Source organism: Saimiri boliviensis, chromosome 7 (assembly GCF_048565385.1).
Source record: "Saimiri boliviensis isolate mSaiBol1 chromosome 7, mSaiBol1.pri, whole genome shotgun sequence".
Lineage (NCBI taxonomy): Eukaryota > Metazoa > Chordata > Mammalia > Primates > Cebidae > Saimiri > Saimiri boliviensis.
In genome coordinates this window covers 83,583,227-83,608,478 of record NC_133455.1, presented here as the reverse complement: position 1 = coordinate 83,608,478, position 25,252 = coordinate 83,583,227, and the positions used below count along the sequence as shown (strand labels likewise).

General features: G+C 39.5%; 2 protein-coding genes across 2 annotated transcripts in view; one reads left to right on the top strand and one right to left on the bottom strand.

The window, feature by feature from the left end:
• The window catches only part of GYS2 (glycogen synthase 2), a 61,034-nt gene extending 48,381 nt beyond the window's left edge, over nucleotides 1-12,653 (top strand). Inside the window, exons 13-16 of the mRNA XM_003926564.4 lie at nucleotides 5,385-5,480; nucleotides 7,370-7,533; nucleotides 8,608-8,688; nucleotides 10,822-12,653. Of these exons, the coding sequence (XP_003926613.1) occupies nucleotides 5,385-5,480; nucleotides 7,370-7,533; nucleotides 8,608-8,688; nucleotides 10,822-11,043 (563 nt within the window). The 3' untranslated portion in view covers nucleotides 11,044-12,653. The remainder of the gene's footprint in view (nucleotides 1-5,384; nucleotides 5,481-7,369; nucleotides 7,534-8,607; nucleotides 8,689-10,821) is intronic.
• Nucleotides 12,654-15,845: 3,192 nt separating this feature from the next.
• SPX (spexin hormone) lies at nucleotides 15,846-23,531 on the bottom strand (the record flags this gene model as incomplete). The annotated part of the gene is made up of 5 exons (XM_003926563.3): nucleotides 15,846-17,231; nucleotides 21,281-21,349; nucleotides 22,565-22,627; nucleotides 23,186-23,243; nucleotides 23,430-23,531. Coding segments are annotated over 5 exons (351 nt in total), but the record flags the coding sequence as incomplete, so codon positions are not given.
• Between the last annotated feature and the right edge of the window lie 1,721 nt (nucleotides 23,532-25,252).

Below are 25,252 nucleotides of genomic sequence, written 5' to 3'. Positions count from 1 at the left end.
GAATGTAGAATGTTTTAAAATTTTGTTAGTATATTATTCTATGTGCATATATATAATATTCAAAGTTGATATTAAATTTCTAAGATTTAATTTCTTCAGCTTTAAATTTTGAATTTCTCTCAGGGATGAATTTTATGGTTTGTAGATGATTACTTAAGAATAAAGATAAAGATTATACAAGTATACCACAGTATGGGCATATTTTAGGAGGTATGTGAGATATTGCCTTATTGAATTCCAAAGAAAAAGGGATGTATTATGAAGATAATATATTATTTAGCTATCTCTATCTGTCCCCTTTATTAGTGTGAAGGAGAAACTGACTATAAGTAGGATTAATATAAGAAATAAGAAATAATAGTCTAGTAATGTAGTTCCTTAAAACTTATTTCGGAAGAATTTTTTCTAAAAATGTAAGGGCTGTATTTAATATATAATAGAGAACACAGTCACATGGTAGGAAAACAAATGTAAAAAGGTGTACAGTGAAAAGCCTTCTTCACATTCCTGTTCCTCAAAATAATAGGTACTAAGAGAGACTAGCAATTCAGTGGTAAGTATTGTCAACAATGACATCATTCCATTTAGAAACTCCTCCTTCATCCTCCCTCCTTATTTTATTTTATTTTATTTTAACAGATGGTAGATTTGTCAGATCCACTAGGTATTTTTATTTTCTGGACCTTCCTAGCATAATTGCCATTAGCATCAAAAGTGATCAATTTGGGCCGGGCGCGGTGGCTCACGCCTGTAATCCCGGCACTTTGATAGGCTGAGGCGGGTGGATCATGAGGTCAGGAGTTCGAGACCAGCCTGACCAACATGGTGAAACCTCGTCTCTACTAAAAATACAAAAATTAGCTGGGCATGGTGGCACATGCCTGTAATCTCGGCTATTCAGGAGGCTGAGGCAGGAGAATTGCCTGAACCTGGGAGGCAGAGGTTGCAGTAAGCCAAGTTCATACCACTGCACTCCAGCCTGGGTGACTGAGTGAGACTGCATCTCAAAAAAAAAAAAAAAAAAAAAAAAAGAAAGAAACCACAGAAATTAGCTGGGCATGGTGGCAGATGTTTGTAATTCCAGCTACTCAGGAAGCTGAGGCAGGAGAATTGCTTGCACCTGGGAGGCGGAGGTTGCAGTGAGCCACGATCATGCCACTGCACTCTTGCCTGTGCCAAAGAGCAAAACTACGTCTCAGTAATAAATAAATAAATAAATAAAATTTATAAAAAGTGATCAATTTGTATTTGTACTGAAATGTCTAATTAAAAGGGAAATAAATACTTTAAATACATGACAATGCAAAGAATACAATAATACCTTTTCCATCTCTTATTAATTATTAGAGATTTTTCTGCTCAATGTAAATAAAATTTCACTTGTGATTTTATTATCTCTTTGGGCTGGAGTCTGACTCTGTTGCCCAGGCTGAAATGTACTGGCACGATCTTGGCTCACTGTAACCTCCTTCTTCTGGGTTCAAGAGAGTCTCCTGTCTCAGCCTCCCAAGTAGCTGGGATTACTGGTGCATGCCCTCACGCCCAGCTAATTTTTGTATTATTTTTAGTTGAGATGGAGTTTCATCATGTTGGCCAGGCTGGTCTCAAAGTGCTGGCCTTAACTGATTCACCTGCCTCAGCCTTCCAAAATGCTGGGATTACAGGCATGAGCCACTGCACCCAGCCTCTTCACTTGTGATATTTAAAAACTTCAGAAAATGTTTTTATTTATAATGGAGATAATAAATTTTACCTTTTGTATCTCAGTGTCATCATTAACATAAAGCTCAAATAAGGAGCAGCAGAGGCCAAGATGAAGTGGAATAACAGGTTGAATTATGAAGAGGAAGAAATGTTTCTATTATTATTATTATTTGAGATGAATTTTTACTCTTGTTTCCCGGGGCTAGAGTGCCATGGCGCGATCTCAGCTCACTGCAAATTCTGCCTCCCAGGCTCAAGCGATTCTCCTGTCTCACCCTCCCAAGTAGCTGGGATTACAGGCGCCCGCCACCATGCCCGGCTAATTTTTGTGTTTTTAGTAGAGACGTGGTTTCACCATATTGGCCAAGCTGGTCTCAAACTCCTGACCTCTGGTGATCCAACCACCTCGGCCTCCCAAAGTGCTGGGATTACAGGCATGAGCCTGGCCATTATTTGCATTCTTACCCTATAATTAAAATACGTAACTTAAAATTCTACAAAAATAGAATTCTATATTATTTACAGCAGGAACAACATTAGGGCTGCACATCTTTGGTCATAAGGTCCTTTTCTGTTGTTCTAGGTTTCACCAAGCATGATTTGCCAGCAGCTATAAAAACGTTAACATTTCTTAGGGAAAATAGGCAAAGGATTATCGTGAAACGTGACATAGCAAATGTTTGTATCTAACTCCTTCAGGTATCTGTCTTGCAGATCTAAAAATTGTCTACTTTTGTGAGGTGGTATCTTCTTACTTGTGAAATGTCCACATGAACATCTCAAATTGCTTGCAACAGGGTATCTATCTTTTGAGATACATAAAGCACACATTTCACTGTTGAATTGAACGCTTTGTTTTTGACCTTATTATTTCTAGTAACACAATTTACTATTGGAAGTATCATGGATACAGGAACACACAACCAAATGCATGAGTGACTGAGGCAAGTGGGAAGTCCTTTCTGTCAGGTCAAAAAAATGTTACAGAACTCACAGCAGACTCTCCACCACAGTGTCATTTTACAGGGCAAAGTTACACTTAACCCAAAAACGATAGGTGAGCTGTAGCTCATGTTTTAAGATAAAGGCCAAAGAAGATGTTATAAAAGATATTACAAACAGACAAATAAGGGAGTTTCTGGAATACTCCGTAGTGAATGAGTCAGTGTTTTACATTATCCCAAGGGAGCTGGCTGCTCTTCCTCTAGCCCACAGTTTTAGAAAGAATGCGACTTTTGTTGGCATACATTTAACATTTTTTTTTTGGTAAGACTTTATTTTTTATTTATTTATTTTATTTTATTTTATTTTATTTGAGACAGAGTTTCACTCTTGTTGCCCAGTCTGGAGTGCAATGGTGCGATCTCAGCTCACCGCAACCTCTGCCTCCTGGGTTCAGGCAATTCTCCTGCCTCAGCCTCCTGAGTAGCTGGGATTACAGGCACGCGCCACCATGCCCAACTAATTTTTAGTATTTTTAGTAGAGACGGGGTTTCACCATGTTGACCAGGATGGTCTCGATCTCTTGACCTCGTGATCAACCCGCCTCAGCCTCCCAAAGTGCTGGGATTACAGGCTTGAGCCACCGCGCCCGGCTAAGACTTTATTTTTAAGAGCAGTTTTTTTATTATCAGCAAACTTGAGAGGCAAATACAGAGATTTCCCATATATTCCCTGGTCTCACACATGCATAGCCTTCTATTATCAACATCCCCCACTAGAATGGGACATTTGTTGCAACTGACGAACCTGCATTGACACATCATAATCACTCAAAGTCCATAGTTTACTCTAGGGTTCACTCTTGGTGGTGTACATTCTGTGGGTTTGGACAAGTGTATGGTGGCATGTATTCATTACAGCATCATACAGAACATTTTCACTGCCTTAAAAATTCTCTGTGCTCCATCTGTTCTTCCCTCCCTCTACCCTTGACTCCTGGCAGTCACTGATCTGTTGACTGTCACGGGTCTTACCTTCAAAGCACACTTTAAGCGTATTAGATAGCTCTCTAATTTTTTTTAGAATAATCTTTTTATGCGTTACTAGATCTCTCTCCAGAACGTATTCATCAAAATGTGTTTTCAGAGAGCCAAATAAATATAAGCACTTATTTTATTAAATTAATATGGTGAATATATACTGAACTTCATGGGTACCTGGAATTTTACTACATAGTGAATTGATACATATAAGAAGACACGTAAGTATATAAAATTTTCATCATCCTTGGTGAACAAACACAGGAACAGAAAACCAAACACTGTGTGTTCTCACTCATAAGTGGGAGTTGAACAGTGAGAACACTTGGACACAAGGAAGGGAACATCACACATCGGGGTCCATGCCGGGGGTGGGGGCAAGATGAGGGAGAGCATTAGGACAAATACTTAAGGCAAGCGGGGCTTCAAACCTAGATGATGGGTTGATGGGGGCAGCAAACCACCATGGCACATGTATACCTGTGTAACAAACCTGCATGTTCACCACCCGTATCCCAGAACTTAAAGAAAAAAGAAAGGAAGGACAGAAGGAAGGAAGGAGGGAAGGAAGGAGGGAGGGAGGGAAGGAAGGGGGGAAGGAAGGAAGGAGGGAGGGAGAGAAGGAGGGAGGGAGGGAAGGAAGGGGGGAAGGAGGGAGGGAGGGAAGAAAGGAAGGAAGGAAGGAAGGGAGGAAGGAAAAAGAAAAAAAGAAAAAGAATAGGATACTCTTCAACTCCCAACTCCCATAGAAGGTGGAGCTGAATCCAGGAGGAAGTCTGAGGAAAGAAAAAGGTGTAAAAAGGGGGAAAAAAAGCATATTTCTGGAGACGAGTTCCAAAATGTTCATCAGACTCTCAAAAGGGCTGATAGTCCCCATCCCACTTTCCTCCTCTGTACCACCTGCCACTAAAGTTAGAGAACCACAACTCCGTAGCTATGTAGCTAAACCAAGGGGAGAAACATTTGCAGAGCAAGAGATAAGGCTGCTGTCTAAACTGTATCACTTCATGGGCATGGGAAGATCTTTTTTCATCCGTCTCCACTCACCAACCAAGGGTAATTCCATTACCAAATATAAATTCTTAAAAATGCAGACATCCTTGAGACTAGTAACATTTTTAAGAGGTATCAGTTATGTCCTAGATAACAGGTTTTGATTAAAAGGTGAGGGAGGACTGAAAGAGATCATCCATTTATTGAGCTCCTGAGACAGGGAAAGGAATATATGCCAAGAGAGATTTAAATGGAGGAAGAAGCTGGTTGTGTCCAAATGTATTTAACCTACTCCATAAATTTGCCAAGTACATAGAAACAAAGCCTGGAAAGAAGCTAAAAACAAAACCAGCTGGGATTGAAGGTGCAGTAGAGCCTGGCAGTTCTGCCCAAGGGTTCTGCAGCCGGGTACTTGACTTCAAATCCCAGCTATACAACGAACCTTGGCTTTGCAAAGGTAGGCAAGTTACTAACTTCTCTGTGCCTCAATTTCTTCAGCTGTAAGATGGGGCTAATGGTAGCCCCACCTCACGGGGTTGTTGAGAGATTAAATAAGTTAATGAAACACATAAAGAGTTTACTGTTGGGCCTGGCACAACGTGAACACTGCCGTTATTAGGAGGGCTAGGGCCTTTTCTTCCTTTGAGTGCATACAAAGATACAGGCGCTGGTCTGAAGCGGAGTTTTGATCTATTTCCCCGGCAGCTGAATGCACTGTGATGGGGATCCCCAGTGTGACCACGAATCTCTCCGGGTTTGGCTGTTTCATGCAGGAGCACGTGGCTGATCCTACTGCTTACGGTGAGGTTTTTCATCATTAACCCAACCTGGGGAGATGTGACCTCAAACCAAACAAGACACAGGGTCTTTACAGAGCCTAACTCTAAAGCTATCCTGATAATAAACTAATGTTTTTACATTTCTTGTTTAATTAAAAGTCGATTTAGTCTGGGCACGATGGCTCATGGCTGTAATACCAGCACTTTGGGAGGCTGAGGTGGGTGCATCACTTGAGATCAGGAGTTCGAGACCAGCTTGGACAACATTGTTAAAACCCATCTCTACTAAAAATGCAAAAAAAAAAAAAAAAAATTAGCCAAATGTAGTGGCGCATGCATGAAATCCTAGCTACTCAGGAGGCTGAGGCACAAGAATCGCTTGAACCTGGGAGGCGGATGTAGCAGTGAACTGAGATCGTGCCACTGTGCTCCAGTCTGGGTGACAGAGCCTCAGGCTGTCTTTAAAAAAAAAAGTAGATTTATAAATAGAATTATGTCCTTTGCAGCAACATGGTTGCAGCTGGAAGTCATTATCTTAAGTGAATTAGTGCAGGAACAGATAACCAAATACTGCATGTTCCCACTTATAAGTGGGAACTAAACACTGAATACATATGGACACAAAGATGGAAACAATAGACATCTGGGAACTGCTTGCGTGGGGATGTGGGTTGAAAGACTACCTACCAGGTGCTACGTTAATCACCTGGGCGATGGGATCATTTGTACACCAAGCCTCAGCAATACGCAACGTACCCATGTAGCAAATGTGCACGTGTACCCCCTCAACCTAAACTAAAAGTGGTGGAAAAAGGAGCTTTAAGTATGTGGTCCCTAAATAACATAAGAATGCTGTTAATATTAATATATTACTGCAAAAAGAGTGCAAACTTGGATAAACTTTGTGCTTTACCTTTTTTTACCTCTGAATTTTGATCCCTTCTACTGCCTAGAAGTGATATTACAATAACCATGAACTTACAGTACATATATTGGTCATTAGATAGAGAGTACGTATATTATTATTATTATTATTATTGTTATTATTTTAAAGGCCCATGCCCAGTTAGCAATATTCACCTAAATTATTTAAGTTGTTTAAGATGGCAAAATAATTTGCATACCATTATCTGCTCATATTGCCTAGCAGTAAGAAGTTAGAATGAGATACATTCTCTGCCTATACCTTGCCAATTCCCTGGGTCTTTTTTTTTTTTGTTACTTGAAACATGCTCTCACTCTGTTGCCCAGGCTGGAGTGCAGTGGCCTGATACTGGCTAACTGCAGCCTCCACATTTCTGGCTCAGGTGATCCTCCTGGCTCAGCCTCCCGAGTAGCTGGGTTTGCAGGCACACACCACCACGCCTAGCTAAATTTTGTATGTAGAGATGGGATTTCCCCATGTTGCTCATGTTGGTCTCGAACTCCTGGACTTAAGGCATCCACCCACCTCTGTCTGCCAAAGTGCTGGAATTAACAGATGTGAGCCACAGAGCCCTGGCTTTCCCTTAGTCTTTTACAGGTGTAGTGTTGCTCTTTCCTCAGGCTAGAGCTGTGGTTTTCAGCCACAGCTGCACAGGGGGAACACTGGGGAGCCTAAAAGGCACAGATATGCATGTCCTGCCCCGGAAATTCTGGTTAGTGAGCAACCTCATGGAGGATCACTGATCCACTGATTCCTAGACCGCCAAATTTATTTTCAGCAAGATCCACTTTGTTGGCTGTATGTCGGTGATGGTTACAAACCATTAGAAGGGAATTAGAGTCTTAGAAAAGAATACCGTGGAGGCAATTGCTGAGTAAGGGGGAGATAATGCATAGGTCTTTGATGGAACCAAAGAGTAAGTCATAAGAGGCAAATGTTTAAGATGAGTCCTACTTTTATTTGTGCTTTGGCTTTTGTGTTTTCAGGTATTTACATCGTTGACAGGCGGTTCCGTTCTCCAGATGATTCTTGCAATCAGCTGACTCAGTTTCTCTATGGATTTTGCAAACAGTCACGCCGCCAAAGGATTATCCAGAGGAACCGAACTGAGAGGCTCTCAGATCTTCTGGATTGGAGATACTTAGGCAGAGTAAGCAAGTTTTGATAAACACAGCAGACCACTTAAAAAAATCCACTGAACTATACATAGGTTGATTCTAGTCCTAATCTTTAAAGTTAATCCAATATTATAATTGTTAAAATCTCAGTGTCTCCATGTACTTCTTAAAATTAAATGAATTTACAAAGTCCTACACCCAATACTTCAAATTTAGTTTGAGAGTCTTACCGTAATAGCAAGTTCATCCGGATCTAGCACTAATCTTCAGTTATTCCATTGTCAGTGCTTCACTTGATGTGCTACTGGTATAAGGAAACATTTTGTGAAGTTGAGGAAAACATCAAGAGAAAAGTCCCTACGACATTTGTCTCTAGAGAAATAGTGTGGTCATATTTCTTAACTATAGCAGGGAGTGGGAATAATACAGTTTTTCAAAATGGTGAGTACAGGAAGTACCTCCCTTCAATCGTGCAATATGTTTATAAACACCTGGATGCTCACGTAGCTCTGCAGTGGTGATTTCGTAATAAACAGATTGATTTTGCCTTCACCTAATGGGTCTGTCTGCATAGTGCTGAACACTCTTGGCCGAATGATAGATGCTGCCATTTGCTGAGTATCTGCACACACAAATGCCAGCGCTCATTACGACCTGGATGATTAATTTTACTATCTCCATCTTAGAATGAAAATAAATACACTAGGCTTTTAGAGGTGGTATTTCTTATCTAAGGTCTGAAGCAGGATTTACACCCGATTTATCTGAATATTCAGGCACTATCTTTTTTCCATGCCACACTGCTTCTCTGTGAAATGAAACCAGTGTTTTCAATCACCTTAATGCTCAATTCAGAGCTCATTATGACCGGTCTGGGCATTCTCCCCCAGATTTTCATAGTATTTCTTTGCCTGTGTGTTGAAAAATAATAAAACTATAAACTGTAATTTCTTTCCTAAATCTCATATGTAGAATGCATAGATTCTGTCACTTTAAAAAAAATGTATGTTTCAGAACTAGGAGAAAAAAGCCTTATTTAATAACTTGGTTATTGGGATATCTAAGGGTTTTTATTTTTAACCTGTGATTTGGCTTTCTATCAATAGTATTACCAGCATGCCAGACACCTGACATTAAGCAGAGCTTTTCCAGATAAATTCCACGTGGAACTAACATCACCACCAACGGTAAATAGTCAATGTATTGTTTATTTTGAAAGCTATATTTCTTTTTATAAGCTTAAATAATGCCTTTAAATTTGGAATAACTTGCACACAAGCTATAATACTTTTCCATAATGTTGAATCAAAGCAAAGAAGAGAGAGAGGAACTTACAAATCAGACTATCTTAAAGCTCTCAATTCAGAGTCAGCCTTACATATAAGATGAATAGACAGTTAATTCATGTCATTAGAGAAGCGTCCCTGAATTAAATATTTCTCTATCTGCATGCTTGAAATGGTTCTGATGGACATTTAGGCTTTAGGGAGTTGTTCAGTAATAAATTGGACTGCTTTAATCGAAAGTGAATTTGCTATCCAAGGAAGTGTTTAAATATAGTGTGATCACTTGGCAAAATAGAGTAAGTTCAGCACCCCAGGAGGAATTGAACTAGATGAGCATTTATGTTCCATCCAGCAATGCCCACCAAGGTGTCTTCTTCTAAAATCCAACTAGACATTTATGTTCATGAGACTGCCAAAGGCCACATTTGTCATCAGATTCACGTAGCAGGGCAGAAGATAGGAGGCGCCGCTCGAAGCAGGGTAGCATCAGGCATTTCCCTTTACTGGGATTGGTCCTTGCAGTAGTCTACACAGCAGTCCAAGAGCTAAACATCTTTGGCTCCCTACATACTAGGTGACAACTTAGGTGCAAGAAGATAAGACCCATACCATTGCAAATGAGATCACCTTAGCTTGGTAGCTCCATTCCCCACGGAAGCCTCTATCTCATGTAAATCCCTGGAAACCAGCTTTCATGCTCCCTGCAAGGAATATGCCCAATTACAAGAGCCATCACATTTAGAGATTCCCAAAAACTCTGGCTCCTCATCGAGTATTTATAGATTTTTCAGTTTAGATATAATTTCTCAATCAGGGGTGACTGTTGTCATAAATAATTATGCCTAATAACATGACTTATGTTCCACCTATATATCAAGTTTCCAGAGGAACAGATCTAGAAAGTCAACCTGAGGTAAAATTTTCCCATAAAAAAGGTGATAAGGTTTTCATAAACCCTCAATCTATAAATTCTGTCTTTCGTGTTTATGATTCTAGCATTCAGAGTGGATTGCTTAGCTTATTTAGATGTGGTCATTCCACTTAATGATAATTCAGCAATATTCATCCATTTATCTGCCTATATACTTATTTATTCAGTTGTTACATTGAATAAGCATTGAGCACCTACTTCAAGCTAGGTCCTAAGTGCAGAACTCAGTTCTTTTGTTGTATTGCTTACAGGTAAAGTATCTGAACCTCAAAATGACTGTACATGTGTGACATGATAGTAATGTATAAAACAGTTGAAATACAGAGTGACGAGCACTATGACATTTTCATACATCCATCTCCCCATTCAATCATATGCATGCCAATCATGTTTTTTCATCTGGTTTCTTAGTGGCATTGTTGTGCCTGATACATAATTGGTGCTCAGTTTATGTTTATCAAATAAATTATCTCAGTATCTCAAGTAGAAGGGCAAATTAATTAAAATCTAGTGGTATTTTGTCATTAAGTGAAATAACAGCAACTGGTGGAATTGTTGGGCTAATTAAGTGGCCTGACTTCCAGCATGCCTTCTAGTGGTAGCTGTCCATGGCATTTCCAGGCTATGCACATTGAGCAGCTTTGTTGAGCAAATTTGAAGGATGACATAGAGACTAACAGTATCAGCAATGTAAGATGCAATTGAGACTAAAGCTTCTGGAGTCATCACAGACCTGGGACAAATCTTTGCTCTACTATCTATTTGCTGTGTGAGGTTGGGCAAGTTACTTGACCTCTCTAACCCTCCATTTTCTTCTGTAATGGAAAAAACAAATTCATCAGAGTGTTGTTAAAAGATGAGATGATATAATATATATATAGCACCTGGCACATTTCAGTACTTAATAAAAAATAGCTATATATTTAATGAATCCCTCTTGAGGTTGGTGGTATCAAAGTCAAAATGAATCAAAGTTTAATAGCACCTGAACAGACTACAAAAGATAACTACTTAAAAAAAATCGAATGTGCATGCATAGAATTTACATCATTGGAAACCAAGAAATTGTTATGATGTTTATGTCCTATTTTTGTCTTTGGCAGACAGAAGGATTTAAATATCCCAGGCCTTCCTCAGTACCACCTTCTCCTTCAGGGTCTCAGGCCTCTAGTCCTCAGAGCAGCGACGTGGAAGATGAAGTGGAGGATGAGAGATACGATGAGGAAGAGGAGGCTGAAAGGGATCGGTTAAATATCAAGTCACCGTTTTCACTGAGCCGCGTTCCTCATGGCAAGAAAAAGCTGCATGGTGAATACAAGAACTGAATTCTGCTTGTGCTGAACAGAGCTTATTTAGAAAAGCAAAATAAGACTGATTATTTAAAATAATAAAAATGTCACAAATTTCATTTTCTCTTTCTAAGTATTATAATGGAATTTATTCTCTGCTCAAAAAGTGGAAGAAATTGAGTGAATGACAATTTCATAATTTAGAATAAGATCGATGTTATTTTTCCCCAACACTTGTTTCCCCCATAAAGTTAGGCATGAGGAGCACTAATTAAAACCAGAAAATGGAAAAGTGTTTTTAAAATGGTGAATTTAAGTGGTAAGGATTTTTCTCTTACTCTGTTTATTTTTAAATTATCATCATAAACCTTTGCTTAGTATTTATGCAACTTCTCTACCCCACCACACAAACTCCCATTTCCCCTCTGAAAACTCTGATCTTACCCATGAATGTGCACCACCTACATATTTTAAATAGCTAGAGTTTTACTAATTATTTTTATTTTTCACATGCATCAGAACCATGGTTTATACGTAGCTTTACAGAGACAAAATTCACGAGCAAATAGCTATCCTAAGTCCATATTTTGATGCATATTAATGCACATTTATGTCACTTTTGAAATCTAGAATTGATGTTGTAATTAATGATAACTATTACCATGTGCGTGGTACCATCATCTTACTGTAACATTTTTCGATTGTTTAACTTTGTTTTTTAAAATTTGGTCAGTCTTCATAGATGATAAGTTGTTAAATCCAAGTAAATAAATACATTAATATTTAATAACTTTCATTGATAATGCCTTGTTCTGAAATTGTTTAGATACTCAAATAATATGTGAGAAGCAGCTGTCATGAATAATTCCTAGAGAAGCTATCTTTTAAAAAATAATTAGAAAAAAATAGAACATTTATTTAGTTGTAATAAGAACAGTGCCTCTAACATATTCTGTAATGTGCAGAGTCATACTTGAATGATTATTAATTTAGCAGATTTATAGTTTAAGTGTAATTAAATCTAAATTGGCACCAAAACTAAAAACAAAAATCACATTATTGGACTGCTTTTTTTTCATAAGTAGTTATTCACTGTGAGTTCGATTTAACTCACAGTGACTTCCTTCTGAAGGGGCTCTAAAAAAGCTTTGGTCTTCTTAGTGCTGGATTATTGATGGCAAAAAGGGAATAGTGCACAAGGTGTCAGATGGTTCAAGACCATTAGAAAACTGTAATCCAGCCCTTCTGTTGCTCCATTAGCTAGAAAAAGGTAGAAGACTGTTGGATACAAGCAGCAAATCAGACCAAAATGGAAGGTGGTTGGAAATTTACTTTGTTTAGATGTACAGAGATAAGAGAAATAGTGGACCTAAAATCTACCGTTTGACAAATGCTTTTTGGATACCAGTTAACCCAGCATCTCCAGAACAGTTTGAAATTCTCTGTACTGGAGAGTAGAAAAAATATGAGATGTACTTATAGGCTTATTTGCTGAAGTACCAGAACCATCTTGTAATAAATGGGGAGTTCACTGTTACAATAATCATGAAAATGTATCCCTAGTAAAGGGGCATAACATGTGTATTCAAATGATACTCTTTGTTTTTGTTTTTGTTTTTGTTTTTTTGTTTTTTTTTTTTTTTTTTCAGACAGAGTCTCGCTCTTGTTACCCAGGCTGGAGTGCAATGGCGCGATCTCGGCTCACTGCAACCTCCGCCTCCTGGGTTCAGGCAATTCTCCGGCCTCAGCCTCCTGAGTAGCTGGGATTACAGGCACGCACCACCATGCCCAGCTAATTTTTTTTTTTTTTTTTTTTTGTATTTTTAGTAGAGACGGGGTTTCACCATGTTGACCAGGATGGTCTCGATCTCTTGACCTCGTGATCCACCCGCCTCGGCCTCCTAAAGTGCCGGGATTACAGGTGTGAGCCACAGCGCCCGGCTCAAATGATACTCTTGATTGGTAACTGGTTGCTTGACCGCTGTTGAAAACATGGCTACATAGTAAAATACCTCAAGATGTAAGTGGTTTTTGTTCAATGAAAGAATAGTTCTATGATAAGAAGTGTGTACAAGTGATAGTGCACATGGAATTTAGCTGACTTGCAAACACGTGGCTTTGACAGCATGTGAAGGAGTCACCTTCTCTCCTGTACTCAGTCCCCTATTCAGATGGCTGCTGCTAGGTGATGCCATCCCTCCACTCGGTCATTTCTTTGTCCTTTTCCCCCACGGAGAAGCAACTATGATTGTTAGAAGATGGCTCTGTGTCTAGTACAGTGCCTTGTACATAATAGTGGCATAAATAAATGGTCTTATTGGGAGATACAGAGATTCAAAAAATTTTTGATTTTAAAGAATGTACATATTCACAAGTTGAAGGACAGGAACTATAGAAAAAAAGTGTGTGGTGCCTGATCAGCTGACAGAAAGACCCGTTTTATGGATTGTACCACCTGCTGTAGTTTGAATGTTTGTGTGCCTCCTAAATTCATATATAGGTTCTCCTCGACTTCCAATGGGGTTATGTTTAGATAAACCCATTCATATTTTCTTTTTATTTTATTTTATTTTTGAGACAGATTCTTGCTCTGTCGCCCACTCTGGAGTGCAGTGGTGTGATCTCAGCTCACTGCAACCTCAGCCTCCCAGGCTCTAGCAATTCTCATGCCTCAGCCTACCGAGTAGCTGAGACCACAGGCATGTGCCACTACACCCGGCTAATTTTTATATTTTCTTTTTAGTAGAGTCATGATTTTGCCATATTGGCCAGGTTGGTCTTTGAACTTCTGGCCTCAAGTGATCTGCCCACCTCAGTCTCCCAAAGTGCTGGGATTACAGGCATGAGCCACCATGCCAGGCCAACCCACTGATATTTTTAATTTATGATGGGCCTATCAGAATATAAATCCATGGTAAGTCAAGGAGTGTACTGAATGTGTGTTGCTTTCATACCATCGTAAAGTTGAAAAATCATAAATCAAACCATCATAAGTTGGCCCTGTCTGTATTGAAATCCTAATCCCCAGTGTGGTGGTATCCACAAAGGAGGCAGAGCCTTCGGGAAATGATTAGATCATGAGGGCAGAGCTTTCATGAATAGAATTACTGCCCTTATGAAAGAGGCCCCAGAGAGCCACCTTGCCCTTTCCACCACGTGAAGACACAGCAAGAAAGTGCCATCTATGAGAGAATGGGCCTTCTATCAGACACTGGTTCTATTGACACCTTGATCTTGGACTTCTCAGGTTCCAGAATTGTGTGAAATAAATTTCTGTTGTTTATAAGCCATCTAGTTTTTGGTATTTTGTTTCAGCAGCCTGCACTGATCAAGACACTACCGTTCCTTCCATGGTAAGAGTTAGATTGCACAGACCTGGTTTCACATAAACGGATGAGAGTACAAAATGTTATGGGTGTATACTAATAGTTTTCCAGGGTACAAGGAAGACTCAGAAGGGGGACTGGTCAAGTCTACTTAGAGAGGTCCAAAGAGTCTTCATGGAATGAGCCCAATTATCTATGAGTAATATGGGTGATAAGATGGCCCATTTCACACAGTGGTTGTGAGGATGAAATCAGATGAAAATGACCTCATTCTAAAGAAATTTACAGTTCAGTATAAAGAGACTGAACAGAATGAAGTTACATTCCCAACTTCCCTTTCTTTTTAGTCACGATAAAATAATGTCATTCAAGGTTGATAAGATACACGTTTTTATTTATCATAACCAGGTAAAGAAGAAATGCAAGCCAGAGACTGACTTGAGCAAGCCAGGGCCCTTTTGCCTTCTTCTCTCCTCTCTTAGGACCACAGTGGTGGTATTGGGGGAGAGAAGGCAACTTCTGAAAAGCAAAGAATAATTAAGATCCCACAATGGAGGCCAGATAGCCGAGGTAGGCTATAGATACAAAAAAGGGAAGAAAAAGGGAAAGGCAGTGGGAACTGTGCGGAAAGTGGCTGAAAGCCCTACCTAGAGACCAGGGTATTCTAGTCCATATATCTATGTTGAAGGCTAGATACACAAGCCACACAATGTGAAAGTTTTCTGATCTATGATCACTTGCTCATTTTTGTTTGTTTGTTTGTTTTCTGAGACAGAGTCTTGCTCTGTCACCCAGGCTGGGATGCAGTGGAGGGCAGTGGCACGATCTCAGCTCACTGCAACCTCCATCTCCCGGATTCAAACGATTCTTCTGCCTCGGCCTCCTGAGTAGCTGGGACTACAGGCAGGCACCACCATGCCCAGCTAATTTTTGTATTTTTAGTAGAGACGGGGTTTCACGATATTGGCTAGGCTTGTCTTGAACTCCTGACCTTGTGATCCTCCTGCCTCAGCCTCCCAAAGTGCTGGGATTACAGGCGTGAGCCACAATGCCTGACCCATTTCAGTTTTTTAAAAAGCTAGGAATAAAGAGTATGCAGACACCATAGAGAGTTGGAAAGGTATAGAAAATTGGGAAGAGGGACCTTTGTAATTAATTAGCACATCTGTACATGTGAACATTCTAGGAATTTGAGTACTTGGCATATGTGAAGCTGTATTTTAACAGCTATTGGTCATTGAGACAGCTTTTTAAAACAATGATTAGTATGAAATTTTTGAGACTGTTCTGGTTAGTTGTGGGAAGAATTATTTCATAAGACAGATTTTTGTTAAAAGGGTTCTTTGAATACACATACTATTTGAATAGTCAATATGTAAAAGTTCGTGTCTGATAAGTAAATAATTTTTAATATCCCACGCCGCCTAATGGTAAAGTGGTTAGGACTCTGTATAAACAAAAACAATGCTTTTGGAAAAAAAAATTTTAATAAATTGGAGGTAAGCACTACCTAGTAAATCTACTTTCAAATCAAACCATAATTAATGACAAGTGCCTATTATAACGTCACATAGACTTTTTTAATGCTCACAAGTTATTTTTTGACAGAGATCAACATTACATTAACTTGAATTTAGTTTCCTTATTATGAAACAAGATACACATAAAGCAGAGTTCTGACTACTTAACATAGTGAAATTGCAATTCCACATTATAGAGATATTCATATAAAGATATTCTTGGGCTATTAAATAATGGCTACATACTATGACAATAAAAATTAACAATACTTTCCACTTATGACATTTGTCAATAACAACTCTGAATTAGGTAAAAAATGATTAACATGATGGTCATATAATTTAAAATTGTAATTTTAAATAAATACATTATTATGTTTGCCACAGGAGTATGTATGTGTGTGTGTATATTCAGATGGTACTGAACTCAAGTTGGCTTTTAAAAAGGAGGAAATCAGGCATATTACTGTGTACTTACGTTATCAGAGTGATTTATGTAATGCTATGAGGTCAAATAAAATCTAGAGTCTAGTCAATTAGAGTAAGCAGAGTACATGAATCTGCTGAGTCTGTTTGGCCATGGAAAATGAGTTACTTTTAACAAAACTGGCTTGTTCCCTCTTCCAGTATGTAAACAACAGAGTGTGTCTTTATTGCTTATTTCCCAGTAACTTTTACATACATGTTTCTAAACTGAATGCAAGGTAGTTCCCAACGAGAATTACAAAGGGAGCTCCAAGCTCTGGACCTTTGGCAAACCTGCTACCTCAATGACTGTCTCCTCCCAGCAACCACACTGAAGTGTTCCTATCACAGGGCTTCTCCCCAGCCATCCAATTTATCTTCTTAATTGACCACTCCTGGATGAGCTCTAGAGAGTCATACTCTTCCATTTCCCATCCTGCCAAGCTTCTTACCTTCATCCCACCTCCTTGGGATGGGTTAAAAGGAAAACAGAGAGGGAGAATTTCTGCTGAGTGAAAACAAAATGGAAGTGGGTAACAAAAAAAAAAAAAAAAAAAAAGGAAAGAACACTTTAGTCTTCAGCCTTATAATTATAAATATTCTAAGAAACTCAAGAGTAAGACACAAGGTGATCTCAGCATTTTTGGTGATCTAAACAGGACCTGAAGCAATGAAAGAAGGTGATGATGTTCTCAGCTAAGCATCCTATATATTTTTTCTGTTTCTGAAAGAATAAAACTATCTGTGTGTATTCTTAAGATTACAAATGGAATAAAAGAGTCCAAAGGTTTTATTCATATGGTTCATGTTTTCAAAGAGACTAGAACCATAATTAAACATAATCTAGTATATTTTCACCAGTTTAGCAGACTATCTTCCAGGAAGCTGGTTTGATCAAAGTTTTTTTCTTCATCTGTAAGAAAACAAATTGTTTAAAATAAATATATGCTCTGCATGTAATAGAGGAAAATTAATAGAGGAAAAGGTAAGACAAAGAGAATCTCAGTAAATAAACATTTAGCCTTCTAAGTTATGTTAACTCGTGAACTCTGCTACTGAGAATTTAAACAATACAGGTTTTGATTTGTTCAGTTTAAAGTCTTTTCTTCTCAGCTTGGGACACATTGGGGGTTTCATATTTTAAATCTGAATCTCTATAATGAATGAAACTACAATATGGGACGTCTGGTAAAAATCTGAAAGAGCCATGTGTCTTGCTCTCACAAACTGACTTATGTCTAAAATACCTGCCACGAAAATAATTCACTTTCATCAAAGGACTATCTCTTTATATTTCCTGTGAAAATGGATCTTACTCGGGAAAGATGACATAGGAACACATTTGCAAATGTTCTTTTATTAGGGGAGCTAGAGTTCTGGGGGCGGAAATGAGAAAGTTTCTCATCCTGGGTGAGATGGCAAAACTTTAGAGCCTGAGGTGGGGATACTTAAAGAGTCGAACAATAGCAGGTTCCTGGGACTCTAAAAACAGGATAGAATGACTAAAAGTTACAATAAGGTAGGGAGAAAAAGTGCTAGGGCAAAGTGCATCTTCAAATTTCATCTAAGATCACCTCTAGATAAAACCACATTCTTTCTGTTGGTTGCAATATAATTTGAATACCTGGGTTACATCGTAACCTGTATTTCTAGCACACTTTAAACCATTGCAGAGAATGGGCTTCTCTTTAAAGGGAAGGAAGATAACAAAACAAAACAAAACCAGAACACTATCCCTGTATAAATTCCTCTGAAACCAATATTCACTACATAAAATAAGAGCCTTCTAAATAATATCAAGGGAGTATAGAAAAAAGTACTAAAGTGATTAATACTAGTGATTAATTTATCATTTGGGAATCAAAAACTTTTCGATCGATTTAGACTGATAAAATTAGTCATTTCATCTTCAGAGACCATCTACTTAGAAAACTTCAGTAATTAAAAAAATACATATTTATTTTCCAAAAAAGAGATGGGAACCTATAATCACATCCTTTCCTCAAATTACTAATGAAGATACCTCTCCTTTTTAAAATTAGCTCTCTCTTGTCCATTACAGGTCACTTTCCTTTCTGGCTCTGCACATCTTCCCAACAATCAAATCTAAAACGTCACTATTAATCTCCATCAGAGCTCTGTTCTTACTGACTTCAAAAATTGCTGGGTTCCACATCTAGGATTTTTAAAAGATCACCTTGGATACAGCATCTTCTACCCATTACTCAACTATTTCACACCTTTTCATTGCAAGAGTTCTGAGAGTAATGCCAGCTCTCCGGAGCCTTGGACCCCACTTTCTCTTAACTTTGCAGTATACCTTCTTGTACCAAATTCTGTCTACACAAGGTTTGAGATACAGCACAGTAGAAGGAAGTCGTGTCACTGGACGGGAGGTGGGGAGATGTCCTGTGATGCACTGTTTAAAGTCCCCTGAGCTGTATATTCTTACTAACCATTCTGCTATAGTTAACCATTCTGATAGTTTCCATCCTTGGAAAGTTTCAAGAGGGCAGTAATCAATAGCATCACTACTGAATAAATTCTGGGATGCTCGGTTATTCTGATTTTCCGCTTACCTTTCTGCTTGCTCCTTTTAATGTCCCTTCACGGATACTATTTTCCCCCATTTCCTTGATTTTTTGGTGTTTTATTATCTTCCATTTTCCCATTATATCTAAGCCCTAGAAGGTATCTCCATTCTCAAGATTTCAACCTTTATTAACTGCCTCTGAAGTTCTTATTGTTTTCAAACCTGACTAATCATCAGAATAGTGTGGAAGAACTCCTTAAGGACAGAGATTCTTGGGCCTCACTCAAGCAGTACAGAATTAGAATCTCTAGGCCTAAGGCCAAGAAATCTCTATTTTTTTTTTTTTTTCAGTGATCTCTCCAGGTAATTCTGATGTCACCAGTCCACAGATGAATAGTGGAGAACTCTGACCCACATAACTTTATTGACTAGAAGGTCCCTGTCACTTTGAATTGAATCCTTCTCCATATTCACAAAAATTTCCACTCCTTATTATCATCATCACCATTTTAAACTCTCAAACACAACACTTTAAAAATGTGCTTGACTTTGGGTTCTCTCTTACATCTTTAGTGAACAGCTATCCCACTCATCTATTCTTTCTGGTATACCTCAGGGTTGAGACCCTGCATCCATTCCCACTGACTGACTGGGCCTCATCACCTCACTCCTGTATTATTTTCTGAATTTCTTATTGGTTCTCCACTCTAGCCTTTCCTCTTTGATCCAATTCATATGAGAGGTGGCATGGAATAATTGAGAGAGCTATAGAATCACACAGATCTGAGTTAAAATCTTGATATCACTTCTTACTATCTATGTGATCCTAAAAAGGTAAGGCCATCTCTTGAAAGCTCAGTTTTCTGAGCTAGAAAGATTAGCAATAATATCTGACACATTGCGTTTATTGTTACCCTATGTATCATAACCAGACTCATATTCCTTCACCTTGTCATCTCTCGGCTGAAAATTAATAGATCATCTTATTCATTCTCAAAGACCAAGTTTCCTCCTGTTTTCATCCCAGTTCTGTTATGCACCTCTTGTATGATGGTGAGCAAGTTTCTTAATCTTTCTGAGCCTCTATGTTCTCATGGGTAAAATGTGGATGAGTGCCTACCTCCTAGGGTTAGTGTGAGGATAGTGTATATCCAATATCTGAAAAGCACTGTCTTCTCTTCATGCCTTATCCCTGGTCTTGCTCTGAGTTCAAAAGACTTTTTTAATCCCACTCTCTTCCACTTGCCTTTCACAGGCATTTTTTGACAGCAAAGCCAAAGTTTGAAGCCAGAAAGTGCCTTCTGCTCTCTTCCCTTCTCCCACATGGGCTGTCCAGTATGAGGCACAGAGCACACGTTTTCTCCAATAGCACAGATGTTATAGAACTAGGCCAGCAGCATGTGCTTCGACCACCAGACCACTAACCACATGTTCTTTTGTTTGTTTTTGAGGTGGAGTCTCTCTCTGTCACCCAGGCTGGAGTGCAGTGGCATGATCTTGGCTCACTGCAACCTCCGCCTCCTGAGCTCAAACGATTCTCCTGCCTCAGCCTCCAGAGTAGCTGGGACTACATGTTTTTTACACATTTTAAAATGTAAATTATTTCACAAATATGGCATCATTACAATTTTTGAAAGAGAAAATTTTCAGTCTATTTGTTACAGTTCATGACTTCATAATAGTAATAAGAATGATATAACTTGTTTCATTGGGTTCTTGTAGAGACCTTGCACATGAATACCATTATTTCATTATTTAATTGATAATGATACTAAGGCTCAGGTTGACCAGGCTAACAAGCAGCAGAGCCAGAATTTAAGCCCAAGTCTGTTAGACTCCCAAAACGTGGTTGCTCCGTTACCAAGATGCCACAATTCAACCAGTAGTTTTAATGCTACATGGACACAGTACTTCTATTTGAAGATTAGATCCAATCCTGGTATAGAAAAAGCTACATAGGATAGTGAAAGTTATACAGGTTTGGAATCAGAACTGGCCCATATCTATTTGGGTGAACCATATGAAACTGCTGTGTTTCTAAGAAAAAAAAAATTGTTGATTTCCTTTGGTTTAACTTTGAATAACGAGCAATTGGATTTGTGATTATTTAATCTTTTTGGCCTCAGTTTGTTCAACTATAAGATAATGCAGTTGGACTTTGAGCTTTTTCAGTTTTAAAAGTTCTAAAATAAATAAATAAATAAAAGTTACCATAGGCTAAGAATGCCAAAATTCATATAAAATTCCCCAGTCTTGCAAGGAAATGTTTTTATATTCTTGGGACTCGCTTCAGTGAGAAATATACTGGTCTTTACAGAATAAACATCTCTGTAAATTTCTGGGCAAGGGGCATTGCACTTAACACAGAATCCTGAAAGTAAGCAAAGCTGTTCTGTCAGTGCAGGTGAAAGAGGCCACTATGTTAGTACCTTCTGTCACCAGTAAGATGGCTGCTGCCTCCGGAATAGTTAGTAGTCGGGGATTTGGGCTTCGTCTTTCTGGAGAAACGAAAATGTATACAGATTCTGTTAGCATTTATATATTCATATTGGTAAGTCTTATTCTAACATGCTACAACACTAGAAAAACTTCTATGAAATAGATTTTGACCTCTCAAGAAAGGGCTCCTTACGCAGAAGACTAATTTTGTATAAATGGAAACATTTCACATTTGCTTTGGAAATGACTTACAATTGGTATGTCAAGTTTACAAACCAGGTATGGAAGATAATTTTAAAATATCAAAGAGAATTTTAGATAATAATTTACCTTTTTGGCCAAATATGAGGTAATTATTTGACTGAAGGAGTATCTGTTAATAATTCAAAGTTATTTCAAATCTAAGTTGAAAAAAGACAAATTGTTCTGATTCGATTCAGCACAAAACATGATTTCTAATTTGGGGCAACTGAAGTTGAAAAACAAATTTTACCCTCATGAAATAAATAACCACAATTACACAGCATGTTTGAGGAGCCTACACTAAAATTTAAGCACCTACTATGTGTTCAAACAGTGTTTGATATTTTTCAAAGTAAGTATACTTTTTACTTTTAGCATTTCGATCTCCACAATTCTATCGAATTGTGCTGTTATTTTTTTAATACAGCACGGTGGAAAGGTTCACCATGAAAAAGAACAGTCCGTGGTCCCATCCTTAACGGCCCGCATGTTACTCTTTTGATTTTGAGCCTTTGACAGTTCTTTCTAGTAAAACAGAAGCATGCATTTGAAGTTCCTAGGTAAGTTCCCATTTTGTTAGTAAGTGTTTAAGAGGAGGCTGAGTAAAGTTCCTGCAGAAACACGCGGATACATTTCTAGAAGCATTTGCATAGTTCTTCCTTTCTCTCCTTACCCCGCTGAGCTGAACCTCAGGCCCTAACTCCCTGGGGACCTCTGCACACCCTGGCGGCCGGATGGCTGGCTCAGCAGCCGCAAGCGGGTAAAGCTAGGGTAGCCGCAGCGCCAGCCTGAGCCGCCCTTGCCACTGTTGGCGCGGGGCTGGATGCGCGAGCTCCCGGCTCCGGCGCTCGGCGTCCGGCTGCTGCTGCGCACGTGGGCTGCGCCCTGGCCGACTGCAGCTCAGGGCGACTCCGAGCCGCGTCTTCCCGGTGGGGAGATACTTTATTTTGGCGCCAGCGCGGAGCAAGCCCTGCCCGCCCCATCCTGTTCCCAAAGCGCAGGACTAGCGAACTTGCACCCTGGTCACTCACCCGGCAGTGGCCGGTCGGAGAGGTCCTTCCTCCGGCTCTGGTCGGAGATGAAGCGCCGACCCTCTGCAAGGGCGAGACCCGGGGTTCAACGACCGCCCTGCCCGGGACAACCCGGGCTTACACCGCAGCTCCTCCCGGCACCGCGCAGTCCCCGGGCGTGGGGAGGGGGCAGGTTGCTCCAGGTTAGGGTCGCGGGGGGCTGTCGAGCTTCCAGCGCTCCCAGCGCAACCTCCGGCGGAGCCAGGCGCCCTGGAGACCTGGAGACCTGGAGAAAGCCCCGCGCCTGGCCAGACGCCGCAGGGGCGCTTTGGAGCCGAGGTCGGGTTCATGGCCGGTGCGGTTATTTCCCAGGCAGCCCGAGATCCCATTTGGACCAAGACAAGCAAACCTCCATTTAAGGATGGTGGATTTCTAATAAGGATGGAGGATTTCTAATATTCAGGGACTCTTCCCTTCTCCCACCCCTCCCTCACCTACCGGTCTCTTTGATGGCCTCTACGATTTAAGGGAATAAACTCGATATTTTTCTCTCTTCATAACTCTCCATCTATCTGTTCAGGGATTCATGCACTCCTAAGGGTATTCCGTTATTATAGGAAAAGCAAAATATTTGGAACTTACGTGCCCCTTTCAGATACAGCATAGCTTGAGGAGTCCAGTTCCTTCTCTCCAACAGTCTCTAAAACCCGGGAGAAGGGAAGAGCAGTTAATTAAACTTTGCAGTTCAGTCCTCTAATACAGCAAAATAAAGAAAAAACAGAAGACAATAAAATAAGAAGGAAGAAAGAAAGAGCAGAGTAGACACACAGTGCGCATTTTTAATTTATTAATTAATTAAATTTATTTATTTATTCCATTTGATTACCTGCGGAGCACCACTGGAGTTTCCCAGGAAAAAAAACACCAGGAAAAGAGCCAAGGTTGTTGCTGCTAGACTTCTGAGTCCCTGTATGATATGATCAACCAGAAAGGGTCATTTCTGTGCCAATAGGATCTTCTTCTTCCTTCCTTGACCTCCTGGACAGTTACAAATCCCTTACTTCTCGAAATATTGTTTCAGTACTCAGTTTCTGGAGGTGTTTCCCTTCTATCTTCTAGTTAATTGAAAAAAACATATCTAGAAATGTTATTTTTACTACTTCACGCAAATGAAGAATAAGTAAATACGTGCATTTTTCTTAGTAAAATCAAATGATTCTGTTATTCTAAAGACGTATCATTCAAATATCCTTAAAATGCTTATTAAACATGAAATAGGTAAAATGCTATAAAGGGGTTTTAAAAAATAGCTAAGAAGTCTCAAGTGAATAAAGCCTTTACTTACCTTCATGTTCTGCTTCTTTTCAGAACCTTGAAACAACCGTGACTTTCCCTGTGAGTTTTCTACTCTTGCCCTGAAATTGTAGCTTTTAAAATCTTGGTGTTAAGGACCTCTCTCCATCTGGAGTAGAGTTTGGGAGTCCACAGGGACATCTTGTCAGTCTTCAGGCAAGATCGATAATCTGATGACTCCTCCAGGGAGTTTCATTGCAGGAAGTTGAGGAATGATTGATGGGCGGAAATTATTTGTTTGGATACGGAGTGCGTCATCCAGAAGACATTCAGAATGTGTCAGCATCACTGCTCTTGCTTTTCCTACTAGTTACCCAAAGCACTGTTATTATTATTATTATTATTATTATTATTATTTTTTTTTTTTGAGACGGAGTTTCACTCTTGTTACCCAGGCTGGAGTGCAATGGCGCGATCTCAGCTCACCGCAACCTCCGCCTCCTGGGTTCAGGCAATTCTCCTGCCTCAGCATCCTGAGTAGCTGGGATTACAGGCACGAGCCACCAAGCCCAGCTAATATTTTGTATTTTTTTAGTAGAAACGGGGTTTCACCATGTTGACCAGGATGGTCTCGATCTCTCGACCTCGTGATCCACCCGCCTCGGCCTCCCAAAGTGCTGGGATTACAGGCTTGAGCCACCGCGCCCGGCTGTTATTATTATTATTAATGAAAACAATCAATAGTCCAAGGCAGAATCAAAAGTAAATGAGTAAGTAAGAAAACTTGTCTTGGGTAACTAGCTATCAGTCTATCACTGATGCCTAAAGATGTATGAAAAGGTTCGGGAATCTCAGTGGAATCTGACATCAGTCGTTCACTTAATTATTCATTCATTCGGTTGTTTAGCAAATATTTATTGAGTGCCTACTCTGAGACACACAATCCTTTTATTTCAAGGGACACAGCCATGCACTGAAAAGACATGGTCTTTGCTTTGATCTAAGTTACCTACTAGTCAAGGTACACACTAAATTGAGAAATAGATAAAATATGACACAGTAGTTACCCCTTAATCATAGGTGTATGTGGGGGTACATGTTTCAAGACCCACAGTGATGCCTGAAACCATTGGTATGTATATGCCTTCTATACACTGTATTTATTCTATCTGTTCACCGAGACGGTTACTAGTTGACTGGTGTTTACATATGAACATGCTAGACAAAAAGATGTTTCATGTTTTGGTTAGGCTTTAGCTGAACAGTGAGAGATTTCAACACCCTACTCAGATTTAACAGTCACAATTTAAAACTTATGAATTCTGAAATTTCCCGTTTAATATTTTCAGACTGTAGTTGACCATGGGTAACTGAAACCATGGAAAGTGAAACCGTGGATAAGCAGGGTCTACTCTA